Source organism: Lissotriton helveticus, chromosome 4_1 (assembly GCF_964261635.1).
Source record: "Lissotriton helveticus chromosome 4_1, aLisHel1.1, whole genome shotgun sequence".
Taxonomy (NCBI): domain Eukaryota; kingdom Metazoa; phylum Chordata; class Amphibia; order Caudata; family Salamandridae; genus Lissotriton; species Lissotriton helveticus.
The window spans coordinates 1,215,758,522-1,215,771,482 of record NC_136063.1 but is presented as its reverse complement, the minus strand read 5'-3'; the positions used below and the strand labels follow the sequence as shown (position 1 = coordinate 1,215,771,482).

Below are 12,961 nucleotides of genomic sequence, written 5' to 3'. Positions count from 1 at the left end.
TGGACAAGGATGCCTACTCCGCGGGAGCCGGAGGAGAACTCAGCGTGTGTGACCATTTTGAACCCCCAACGGTTCATAGCCTTACAGGCCGTCCCTGCCAGGTGTGTTTCTTGTAATAGAACCAAAGTGGGCGCTTTCCTTTTTAAGTATTGCAGGACCAGCCCCCGTTTAATTTTGTGACCCAGCCCGGTTTACGTTCCATGATACAATAGTCAGCGGAGGGGAGATCAGTGGTTGCGACTGAGGGTCAAGTGCCAGGTGTTCGCAATCTGCCATAGTATCCGGTGTGTAGGTGAATCAGTACTACCGAGTTCTGTACCCGGGCTGAAGCCCGGTGCATGCTAACTCCAGGAGTGTAGTCCATGGCGCCTACCAACCGCCCCATCGGTTGGGCGCAGTGTATGACCGGGAGAAGCAGGCGTGCCGATTGGCCTCGCCTCTCTCTCGAGGCAACCTGCCTGAGTGTATTGATAGGGACCGTAGTGTGTGGTGTGTGCACCTATGAAAAACCAGCCAAGTTAGAAACAGGTAACAATAACAAAAACAAACCAAACTCAAAATGTGTAAATCCCGTACCCCCCACCCTGCCCAGTGGATGAGAACCTTTCCACCTCCCCAACTGAGCAGAGTGCTTACAGTCCCAACTCATGGATATTGTTCGTGGGGCTGAGACTTCTGTGGCCTCTGACGAACCCCCCCCCCCCCCCCCCCCCCCCCCCCCTCTGTTGGTATCCATGCAGTGCTGATTGTAATCAATAGTCCTACCTGCAGGAGTCCCTTCTTGTGTGACCGGAGTCTTACCCTGTCCAGCTATCCGCAACTGCCGGTTAGTGGTCCCTCCGTCTCCCCACGTATCCGATGTAACTCGCAGTTAAGGGAGGGAGTAAGTAGACGTCTTAGTCCAATAAACAACATCAAGTTGGTGGATGCAAGCCGCAACTTCCTGTGTGTGAAGGTCCGAGTCTATTCAGCCTCGTTGAATTCCTGAGGGCTTCTATTGCCTTTGTTCCGTTGCTGGTCGCGATTCCTGGGTCCCTTCGCCGGTCTCCATCCTTCTAGCCAATCTTGGGCTTCTCGTGGCGATTCGAAGAACCATGTCTTTCCTTCCGATTCGACTCTGAGCCTTGCTGGAAAAAGCATGGAGTACTTGAGTTCCCGAGCTTGTAGTTCCTTTTTACATCCATGAAGCCTCTTCGTTGCTGAGCTACGGCCGCTGTATAGTCCGGGTTGAGATTTATCTCAGAGTTATCAATTTTTAGCGGTTGGTGTGTGCGTGCTGCCTGCAGAATGGCGTCCCGGTCTCTGAAGTTGAAGATGCGGGCCAAGATGGGTCGCGGTGGAGCCCCTGGTTTCTGCTTTCCTCCGGGTACCCGGTGGGCTCGCTCCACCGGGAAATATTTCGACAGTCCTTTGGGTTTGAGCTGGTTGTGTATAAGGTCTCCGACGTATAAGTCTAGGGCCGGACCGCCTTCAGATTCTGGCACACCAATCAGGCGCACGTTATTACGTCTCGAGCGACATTCTTGGTCGTCCAGCTTGGCCCTCAGTGTGGCATTATCGTCTTCTAGCCTTTGAACTCTTCGCTGCAGGTTTGTTGTGTCTCCCACCAGCTCAGTAGTCGTCTTCTCCACCTCCACGAGACGGTCTGACATTTTCGCAAAGTCCGCTCTAATCAACGATACATCCGTTGATATTGTGCCCATAGAGGATTGCATTGATTTTAGCGTCGCCATGATGTCATGGAGGGTGATCTTGTCGGTATTATTCGTATCACCTGTGTGCTGGGGCGGTGTTCGCGGCGTCTCCCCTTTCGCAGTATCCTGTGGGTCTTTATGGTAAAGGAATTTGTCCAATTTCGAGACCTGGTGGCCTCTTGTTCCCCTACCACTCATTTTGGAATTCTTAGGATAGATACGTAGCCTGGCGGTCGGGTTGCGCAGAGTATCTTCCACCAAATGTTATATCAGATCGTCAGTCCCTGCACTCACCGGGCTAGTAGACCGGAATCAGCGTAGTCGACGTCTCGGTGTAACTTCTGCCCTCCGGGGATCAATGGGAGGGCTACTACGGCTATGGCCCCTCACGCTGCAGCAATGCTAGTGGTCTTCAGTATTTTCCCACAGTGTATAGTTCGTGTGTAGCGGTGTTGCATCCGCTTGGAGTCACTGCGGTTCTGTAGAGGGCTGGATTACACCAGCTTAGGCGGGCAGTGTGCTTTCCGTCTGTACTGTTGTAGCGTTGTAGCGTTCTCCACCCCCGAGGCCGCCCTTATCACCAGTTCGCCGCCCGCCGTATATTCTTCACCGTCTGATCAAGCGGTAGGGTTGAGCGGGACGTCTACGTGCGCCGATGGTTTGCGAGCGCTTCCGCCGTTGTCCTCCAGGCAGTTGATTGCCCGCCGGAGGCAGTGTCTGTTGCGGTGCTCTGTTCCCGCCGGCCCCTCACTTACGAGAGTCCCCGGCTTATGGCGCCAAACCAGGCCGCAGTCTTGCCAGCGGCGCAGCTCTTCGGTCCGACCACGTACAGGGACACGGACGGGATCTACTTGCACCAGAAGGGTTGCCGCTTCTGATACCGCTATTCAGCAACTGCAGTGGTGTCGGATTAATGGTCGGATCGGTGGAGGAGTGCTCTTCAGTCACAGAGCTCCCTCAGACTGCGGCCATCTTGGCTGGTCGCTAGCCACGCCCCCCGAAAATGAAAGATTTGAAGAAATTAATAATTATCATGCTAAAATATTGGAATTTATGTATAGTTTTCAAGCTTTGCTTCACTGACTGAATTGCAACTTTGCAAAATATGGACCACATTGACCAGAATACACTGCCAGGGCTACTGAGCTGTGTTTCACGTGAAACCCACAGCTGAGGGCTATTGGGGAGTGGCTGTTCTGTTATGAGCTGCCAAATTGAGGTTTTGTCTTGTTGCCGTATTTTAATCTCTGAAAGGAACACAGAAGTTAGTGACCTTTGTTTTCATGCTAAGATTGAAATTGATTCATCAGGTTTATTTTTGTCTACAGTCTTGACTAAAAGTTTCATATGCAACCTTGAAAAGAGAAAAGTATCTTTTGGGGGCCCATATAACTCTCCCATCGCCAACCAAATTGCACAAAACATTCCAAGTCTATACCTAATGAAAACATTTTCTGATAATGTTTGAAGCAGATTAGTCGGTGGGGCGGTGTTATAAACAAGTCATAAAACACTTTTCCTGTGAACTACCTCACCTGGTACTTGTATATTTAAAAAAATACAGTGGTTTCAAAACTCTTCTTTCTTATTGATGTTATTCCTGTGAAAAGTTTTCCATATTTAGTGGATAAGGCCTACTTCCTATGAAATATGGAGTTTGTCCAATGAGAGACCTTTTGAAAGTGTTTATCCAGTCTAGGAAGTTCCATTGTCCAAATATCTGCGCCTGTCAAGGAATATGGTCTCCCATGTCATGGCTGGGTCAGAAAATTCTGGAGCACAATCGCCCATCTCTATGCCATGAAGTCTGTCGCTGCATACCATAAAAGATCCCTTGTTCATGCAGTGATGCTAAGGTCTAGTGTATATTTTTTTACGCATTTGTGCTTTCACTGGGTGAGCAAGAACTTAAGATAAGCAAATTTACATTCTGAGCACATATACCTTTGGGTGAGTCAGTGGTTCCAGCCAGCACACCTCATGGTTCGTTGAGGCGTTCCTTCCTGTCAAGGACTAAACCTTATCCTCACCTTGTTCCTAGAAAAGAAACAGATCTAACACATGTTCAGAAAAATTCAGCACCCTCCGCTCTGCACCTTGCCAATCCCTTGATGGGTCCCTTCATCTTGTGATGCCAAGCAGGGATCAGGTGGGTAGGGTGGAGATAGATTATTTTCTTAACAATACTTTATTGGCTTTGTACTTCTTGAATTATGCGTTACATAAACTTAATGAATCTACATAAATTGTAGAATATTAAAACATATTACATCAAGTTTGTCAGGATGGGGGAGGAGCCAAGCTCGCGAGCGTAATGGTCGCCTTGTAGCTCGGCTCCGTCAGCCCTCTGGCCTGACTCGCATATCCTGTTGCATATCCTGCCCAGAGACGACACAATTCCGAAGAAATAGCAACGCAACGTTCCGCTCTTACTCACCGTTTGGCCTGGAGACTCCGGCGTGCTGCGGTTCCGAAGTTGTGCCCCCCGAAGGGACCTGGGCCTTCGTGGTGTTGAGACCGGGGCCTCGCCTATCGGATCCGGCCTGGCGTTGTGGTGGCCGAGAGACTGCGCCAATGGTGAGAGCCGTTGTGAGAATATCCCGGTGACCCTGATCCGGGCCCGCCTTGACGGCCGTGAGGCTGGTGCGGGGCGCGGTGCTCCGTGGACTGATCGTGTGAAGGGGTCCCCCCGCCGCTGCTCCTTCCATCGACCCTGGACCCTCGTCCTCGGACTCTGTTTGAGAGGAGCGCCAGCGATACTGCAGACGGCCCCCCGCCTTGGGCGACTATCCTTTTTTTCACCGAGGCTGCCATTGCTGGGACCCCCCGGAAATCTGTAAATGCCCGCATTTGTGAACTGTTCCGAGAATCGCGGAGGGTGGTGATGAGGCTGAATTCACAAAATGGCTGCCGACGACCTGTGCTGTGGGTCTCCTCGTGATGACGGACTTGGGTTGCTGGACTGCACGGGGGCCTGGACGTGTGTGCGTGAGCCTACGATTGGAGACGTTCTTGATGCCTTACGATCCTTACGCGCGGCCCTGGCCCCCGGTGCTCCGGGAGACTCGATTCGTTCCACCGCCATCTTGGGTGAACGCTCCTTCATGGTCCCCTCTTGTCTCAGTGATGCCACTGCCTCGCCTCCCTCGGTCGCTACGAGGGTTACTGTCGCTATCCATCGACGGGTTTGTTGGCCGGTGGATTTGGAACCTCCTGCTCTCCGATGTTTGGAGTTTGGGGACTTGGATGTCGTGCGGGGATCCGATCCTCCCCGGGTGCCTGAGAACAATGGTGGACCGCTGCCTGTTTTTGCCTTGATGAGGTCGTGTTTCTATTTTGCAGGGAAACCCCCGCTTTTCCTAACGGCGAGACTGAACTCCTGTCTATTATTGCTCTTGTTGCTATTGCTGAGACATTTGAACTGCCTATTTGAACTTTTGCCCACTTGCTTATTGATTGCCCTCCCTGGCCTACGTTTTGCTCGTACTCTCTTTCAATTGTGTGCTTGCCTCGCATCGTGTTGCTTACTTCACACTGTCCTGTGGTGGGTGGTAATTGTGGTTAGGAAGGGACTGGGGTGAGATGCACGGCTCCCGGTGGTTTATTGGTGTACAGATCTGTGGCGAAGTTGCTCATATTTCTAGTGCTGTGGGAGACCCCCCTGTACGTTTTTTTGGCGCTCGAGATTGTGTCGTTCTGGTTCACATGTAATATGATCGTATGGTTGGGTGGAGGGCTGTGGCCGACCGTATTTGCTTCTGCCCTTTTGCTCCTCCCTCCCATTTATTTCTTTTGTTTTCATGCCCTTTTTTTGTCTCTATATTCTTCTTCTCTCTTGTCTCTACTACATTTCGGGTTCTGGTTTAGAGCGACAGGCGCGCTGTTTGGAGGGTAGGCCGTTGCCTTCTGCAGGGGTGCTGGGTGGGATGGGTGGGTTGGGTCCTATTTGATGTTTTATTTTCCTCAGTTCTATGGCCCTTTTGTATCTCTTTACTGGAGTGCCGCGTCTGCTCTTGCCTTCCGTGGTATGATTGGGGTGGGGTCTGTAATGTCGCTGTTATTCTTTTTGTAGTTCTGCTGCTTTCCATTGCGACTCCCATGCCCTCCTCGTTGCTGATATTACCGCTCTTTTATGTGTTCCTTGCTACGGGGCGCTTGTTTAGGCGCGGCATTCTTCTCTTTCAGTCTGTGTTTTCCTTTCCCTCTCTTCTTTCCTCTTCCCCCCCCTCCCTCCCTTTTTCCTTCTCTCCCAAGGTTAGTATGACGGGTTAGTCTTGGTGTTGTCGCTATTCCGGCCCCTTTGTTCTGTTTCCGATGTGCTACTGGGTGGTGGGGATGCAAAGTTGTTCTTTTTTTTTTTTTGTTTTTTTGAAAACCTTTATTCAGATACGCAGAGCCATACAAGCGCAGGCCTACAACCACAAGGGCCGGCCGCAAAATCAGAAGATCAAAAACAGAGCAATTTATACGTGTACGATAAGAGGCAAGTACAGTACAGCCGCAAGACATGGTCGTAACACAGGAACGCGCAAGGATAAAAGAGGTTTCATTTTTATAATGTTAAGAGGAGGCAGCGGCTATATCAACCAAGGCGTCATGCAACACAATCAAAAAAAAGGAAGACGGGAGGGGTATATCCCCCCATGCAATCAAATCAATAATAAGTAATGGGACCAAATATACCCTAAGCCCACCGAAGGTGGGCCAGAAGGAAAGGTCAAGCCATAGCAAGCAATGTAGCAAGACGTCGTGTAGAAAGCCCACCCGCCCCGGACAGTAAAAAAGGCAAGTGCAGACACCGGATAAAGAAAGGAAAGTAAAAGAAGACATAGCCAACCCCCTGGAAAGGGGAGAAAAAGGGGGAAAAAGGGGACCATAGAACAAAACAAATTAAAATAAAAAAAAAAAACCATCACCCGCCACCCTACATCACCGTAATGGCTATGGCCTACCCCACTAACAGCGTGTCTGTCGCCCCGGAGTCACCCAACAGAAAGGAAATAAAAGAGGAAAAAAGAAAAATAAGGAAAGGGAGAAAAAGAAAGAATGAGGAGAGGAGCCGGCGATGGAAACACTCGGTCCCCCCCATCCCCGCAACAAAAGTTACAGATCGAGGCCAGAGAGAATACAGAGAAAAGCCAACGCACAGGGTGCAATCAATAACAGTCCACAAGACGAGTCCCGGATACGCCATTAACTAAGAGAAAGTCCCGCCAGGACCTAAGCAAGGTCACCCCTGGCCACGTCTGTGAATAGTAGAACTGCCAAACATCCGTGCAATCAGGAGACAGTACGACACAAAAAGTCCATACCAGTCAGGTAAGGCATGCGGTATCAGCACACAACACCGCCCCAGCCACCAAGAAGTAGCCAACGATACATGGCGGCAGCCAGAATGCAACAGTACGCAAATCACCAACGCGGCCAAGTCCAAAGTCAGGTCTGCCCAGCACGGAGTGAAGATCACAAGACGTGGGAAACATTGCAGCACCGGCGCCCGGTCCATTTGTTCCCTCAAAATCTGAGACACATCCGGGGACCCCGGCTCAACAACCGGAGGAGAATCAACGGGACCAACTCGGGGAGAAGGCACTACGCCACAAAATGGCGGATCAACAATGGCAGCGATCCGTAACTCCAAGTCCCGGGACTTCCAGCGCAGATCGGTCCGCAGAGTATCCAGCACAATCAGCACATGAGTTAGTGTAAGCGCCGCCCCAAGTAACCGTGGTCTGGGGGTCCCAAATGGAACATTGTCACCGTCTCCGGGAGGGACACACTCCAAGGGGTCATCCGCCATCTTGAGCACATCGTTCGCCGCCATGATCCCCTCCACCTCCGAGTCCATCATGACCGCCAGAGGCAACAGGACCCACAGCCGATCAGTGGCGGTCGGCGCCCGGCGAAGAAAGGAGAGTCACCAGAAGGCCGGGTGCGCTCCCAGCAGCTCTCCGGGAGCCAGGCACCGGTTCCCAGACGGGACTATAAACAGGAGTGGGCGTCCCACCCGAGGGGAACCGGACCACACGGCCTCTCTCCGGTTCACCAACTGTTCGGGCATACGGGGCGACCCACTATTGGGCGTGGGTCCGCTCCATCTCTCCCGGCTCTCGGCTCGCAGGTTCCCACCAACAGGCTTCTCATCCGGACCAGGGCCACCAACACTCCGATCACCGCCGGGCAGGCGCAGCAATCGAGGCCCCGGCGTCAGGGCCGGGAAAGCCAGCCAGCAAACAATGGCCGATCGCAGGGACCACCGCACGCTGGAGCCCCAAAATCAGACGGTAAGTGAGCAATTTTCTCTAGTAGTAGAAATCGGAAAGCCTCGAACAGGATTATCGACAGGATAGGTAAGCGGGGAGGAAAGGATCTCAGAGCGATGCGTTCATGCGACTGTTCCGATCGCCATCTTGGCTCCTCCCCCAAGTTGTTCTTAATTATATACTGACTTGTGTTCACTGCCCCCTTTTTTATACCGATATGTACAGTGCTGACATTCCTGCATGGCTGCCCTTTAGCCTTTCTGTTACCAATGGTTTGATTTGGGAATCCGGATTCTTCTATATTGTCGCCGAGCCTGTCATGCTCCTTATCGCCCTATCATAAAAAATAACCTTCTTTGCTCCTGTTTGCTGGCCGTTTGGATCCTCTCTCCTCCCCCCTTTTTAAGATTGTATTGCTTACGTTCCTCTATGATTGATTCTGTAACTTCATTCTGGACTTATTGACTGCTTTCACGTATTATGGCCGGCCAGCTTGGTTGTAGGCCCAGATTTGTATATCCTGTCTATACCAATAAAGGTTTACAAAAAAAAAAAAAAAAAAGTTTGTCAGGATGTTGCATCCTTTTGAAAATGTTCACACTAATAACTCATCAAGAGAAAGCCCATAAACAAGCCCCAACCCGTAATAAAAAGATGGAAGTAGTTGAACTGTATAAATTAACCATGAGTTGAAGGACACCGTAGCTTGATATGCTTCCATCCTCATTTCTAAAATACCTCCACACCAATATATCCTTGTCACTGTGTGTAGACATGGTCAATCGCCAGCATCTACCAAAAAAAAAAGTATAATTTTTATCCTATAAGTGCTCAGGTATTATATTGTGAGCGCTACCTAGACTGTCCTCCGCCCTCCACCAATAAACAGACAATGCCATGGTACAACACTGTCCATCCTCTCTTGGTGCACCCTGAACGAATGTGGATTAATTTGACTACCATGGAGGTATTTTCTGGAAGTTGAGGAGTTCCTTTTTTATTAGGACCATTTTCAGAAACGTTTTCCTGTTCTATCTATTATTAATGTTTTCTTTTACTCCTCAGGGATGAACACATTGCAGCTTTGCTGGTGGTGAGAGGGGATGCCACCAGGGAATTGAAGCAGACCATCATTGAAACATTGAACCAACGCTCAAGCCAGCAGAATCCAAATGGTGTGTCCATTTTCAAAGAGATTTCAGTCTCCACTATGAGTGTGCCAAAACTTCTGAAGTAACTGCGGCCATCTACAGCTTCTTCTCACTAAGTGTCAAAAACAAGCTTCACCTAGGCCCTCCCAAGCCGGGGCGTGGCGGGGGGACCAACGACTGTACTTTCGCTTTTGTGTGTTTTTCTGTAACTGTTGACTGCATTTGTAAACCTAGTTGTGCAAGTATTTTGGGCGACTTGGCTGCATGAGGAATTAAGTTGTCTGAGAGCCACTTTAAGTTGCTCACTGCTCGGTTGTTTTGTTGCAGATTTCTCGCCTCTCTTTTAGCAAATAATATGTTTGAAACCACTCGGAGTTCTTATTGATAAACGATGACATGTACTTCTACAAGCACTTTAACATCTATGGTTCCTAAGGGCTGTAACAAATAGTTTCGAAATTCAAAAACATGTATTCTAAATTGTGTGGGTGATAAACATTTTTTAGATTTACTAATAAACATTTGATACACAGAGAACTGTTTTGTGCTGAAGCAATTTTGCTTTAAAGGGACTTTTGATTCTTATAAATGAGACTGTATTTGAAGCACGACCAGTTAAATTTCAGTGTTCAATAAATATTTTTCTGTTCAGAAGAGCTGGTATTAAGTCATTAGTTGTAGTAGCCTGTGCATATTATCTCATTTAATTCAAAATGTGTTTAAAAGGACCTCTTATCAGTAGTGTCACATCAAAAATGGTACATACTTGACAGATCACTTTAACAAGAAGCATTGGCAATATTAATTGTTTTGATTTTCGCATACTGAAAAGATGTTTGCACACAGAAGAGGAAACCGGTAAGTAGGCATTAAGGGATGCTGATTTACGAAACTCTAGAAATGTTGCACGTGCTGTTTGGGCGGTTGTAGAAGTGGTGTGTTTGTGCCCATATATTTGTTGCTGTCACCCCTAACTTTTGTTCACTAAGCTTATGTTAGCTAATTTAGGTGAGCATCTAGTCGCAGAAGCCAAAACGATTGGGGAAACTCATTGTATAATAGGGGAGAGCAAGGTTTAGGCTTTACTTTCTCACTTATAACAACAGGTACCGCAAGGGCATCAACAGTGCAGGCTTTCTATGTAAACAGAGAAAAGGTACAGCGGCAGGTGTGGGGGGCAATCTGGTGGGGTTTTTAGCAGCTCTCATCAGCAAGTCAGTCACACCTAATGGAGTTGTATACGCTAAAACCGATTAGTGAAACTAATATGGCAAGAAAAACTGACAGACATAGTAGACCCTCATCAGGCCCCTGGACCCAACTACCAAGACAAGATTGTATTTATTGAGGGGGTGTCATACCTTAAACACCCCCCCCCCCCCACCCCCAAGCTACGCCCCTGCTGTTGCCTCATCACTAGTCTAACCTATACCTTCCACTCTAACAAGTCTATCCCTCAAGTTCTGAAACACACTATAAATAAACCATCCAAAAGAAAATGCTGGTGTACCCTGCCATGCTTTCACATACTGTCCTATCACAGGCCTATTTTATGTTACAGTGGCACTTAAAATAGTTCACCCTCCAACTTACCTCACACTTCAAACTAAATGGGCTTCTTGCAATTTTCAATCAGTTGCTAAAACTTGCAGGGGCACACATTCAATGCTGTTAAATATCAGGGAAGAACTTCTCAACTCCTACGGCCTTGATATATTACCCAGTGGTGGTCGCCACTGAGTAGTTCCAGTTAGGATCATGTTTCCTTAGGAAATGCATTTTTTGTGGAATATGTCGTTAGAACGCATGCAATACATCGCATGCCATAACCATGCAGTTGTTACAACGACCGCATTGTTACATTGCATACGATTACATCACAAGTCGTCACACCATCTTGCTGTGGGGGGCGCGCTGGATTTAGGAATAGTATAATTTACTATTCCTAATCCATTTTGTGCAACAGCAGGGAAGGTGTTGGGTTGTAAATCCAACACCTTCTGCCCCCTACAGCAAGTCGTAAGGACTTGCGATGTAATCGTATTCGATGTAACAATGAGGTCGTTGTAACAACCGCGTTGTAATGGCATGCGATGTATCGCATGCAAACTAAACCATGTCTCCCTTTTTTGTGTTGCTAATAGCTTTGGTGTCAATTGATGAATCAATCTCCATTAAACTTTCCCCCAAAAATGTCTTTTTTGCCTAGTGTGCACATAAAATGTTTAGGGTGATCCATCAAGCGGGGGCCAGGACAAAATAAGGGGGGCATCCATTCCATTCATTTCCATTAGGAACTTTAGACACAGCTGCAGCCTAAACCATTAAATGGATTTACACCAAATTTGGCAAAAAGCCTGATCTAGATCAAGAAAGAGTGCTTTTTGTGTTTAGAGGTAAATACATTCAGTACATTTTTTAAGAATTAATGCTCAAAAATGTTGTATATGTAGGGACTCTGAGGCTCCACGGATCCTGACAGATTTCAAACTGAGATCTGATTGGGTGCCGCTACCACAGCCAGGAAGCGATGCCAGCCATGTTAGGACTATGTCACGAATCCTAAAATAAAAAAACACAAGGGGGCAGGGATGGAAAACCCTAACTGCCTAGGCTTGGTGGTGGTGTCCCGAAAGGACCAATTTTCTTTTTTCACATCGAAATTTTGAAAAAGCACGGTCTCCAGCGCTTATATATATATAGTTTGTAAGCCCCCGGGGGCCAGGTCCCAGGGAGAACAGATATTTATATTTTTGGGGAGGCGGGCGAGTGCCCCCCAGGCAGATTTTGGCCCCGGGGCCCGGCGTGTTGTAATGGGGAAGAGGGGCTCCGGCCCCCCTCTCCTTGCCAATTTTGGCCCAAGGAATCTGATCCCCTTGGGCCAGGCCTTATTTGAAAAGGGGGAGAAAGGCTTGTGATCACCCTCGTCGGGCCGAGGACCCCATTCCCCGGAACCAGGCTGTATTAAAAATTGGGGAAGGGGGACACGCAGCCCCCCTCCCTGGGCCAATTTCATCCCAGGGCACGCTATCCTCCAGGGCCTGGCTGTATTGGAAAAGGGGGTGGGGGTATGCAGCCCCCCTGCCCAGGCCCATTTTGGCCCGGCACCCCATCCCACAGGGCCAAACAACATATTTGGCGGGGTAAACCCCCCCCAGACTGATTTTGGCCCCGGGGACCTCATCTGCCGGGGCCCAGCTGTATGTGCAAAGTGGTAGGAGGCTATGCGGCCCCACTCCCCAAGCCATTAATGGCCCTGGGGACCCCATCGTTTAGGGCTGGCCCATAAACTATGTCCCAGTGTGCCGACCCCGGGGCATCACGGTTTCCCTGCTCGCACAGGCGTTGGCAGGGAAATCTGTGTTTTCTCTTATTGGCAGGAGCAATTTCAAATCTCTAGCAAAGTGGGTGCAAACACCAAGTCCACTCCCAGCGGACAGGCGCTTGAAAAATACTCCAGCCCGCTGGGAGCAGACTTAATCTGTTTCCTGCCTGCACTGATGTGAGCATTGAAACAGATGAAGATTGCTCCCACCCTCGGGGAGCAGCATTATTAGCTGATCCCTGCGAAGATCACAATCCGCAGGTCATGACCCTCAGCTGGGAGGCGAGACCCCCTCCAACTTCTGCAGTTGCAGACGGCAGCATAAGAAGATCAATCCTTTTGCAGCTCCTTGGAGGCTGCTGTGGCCGGATACTTTGCCACAATGATTGCTCCACTGGATCCCCCCCAGATAGAATGGGAAGCCTTTAAGGCTACTGCTAGAGAGCACTGCCTTGGTCTAACCCGGAGTATCCGCAAGCAATTAGACACCTCACTAGCCTCTATAGAGCGGAGACTCCTAAAGTGGGA

At 49.3% G+C, this 12,961-nt stretch overlaps 1 protein-coding gene across 3 annotated transcripts in view; it reads left to right on the top strand.

Moving 5' to 3' along the window:
• The window catches only part of EXOC3 (exocyst complex component 3), a 175,298-nt gene extending 165,536 nt beyond the window's left edge, over nucleotides 1-9,762 (top strand). For all 3 annotated transcript variants that reach the window (XM_078687789.1, XM_078687790.1, XM_078687791.1), the window contains one exon: nucleotides 9,023-9,762. In XM_078687789.1, coding sequence (XP_078543915.1) covers nucleotides 9,023-9,194 — 172 coding nt within the window. In that variant the 3' untranslated portion in view covers nucleotides 9,195-9,762. The remainder of the gene's footprint in view (nucleotides 1-9,022) is intronic.
• The last annotated feature ends 3,199 nt before the right edge of the window (nucleotides 9,763-12,961 follow it).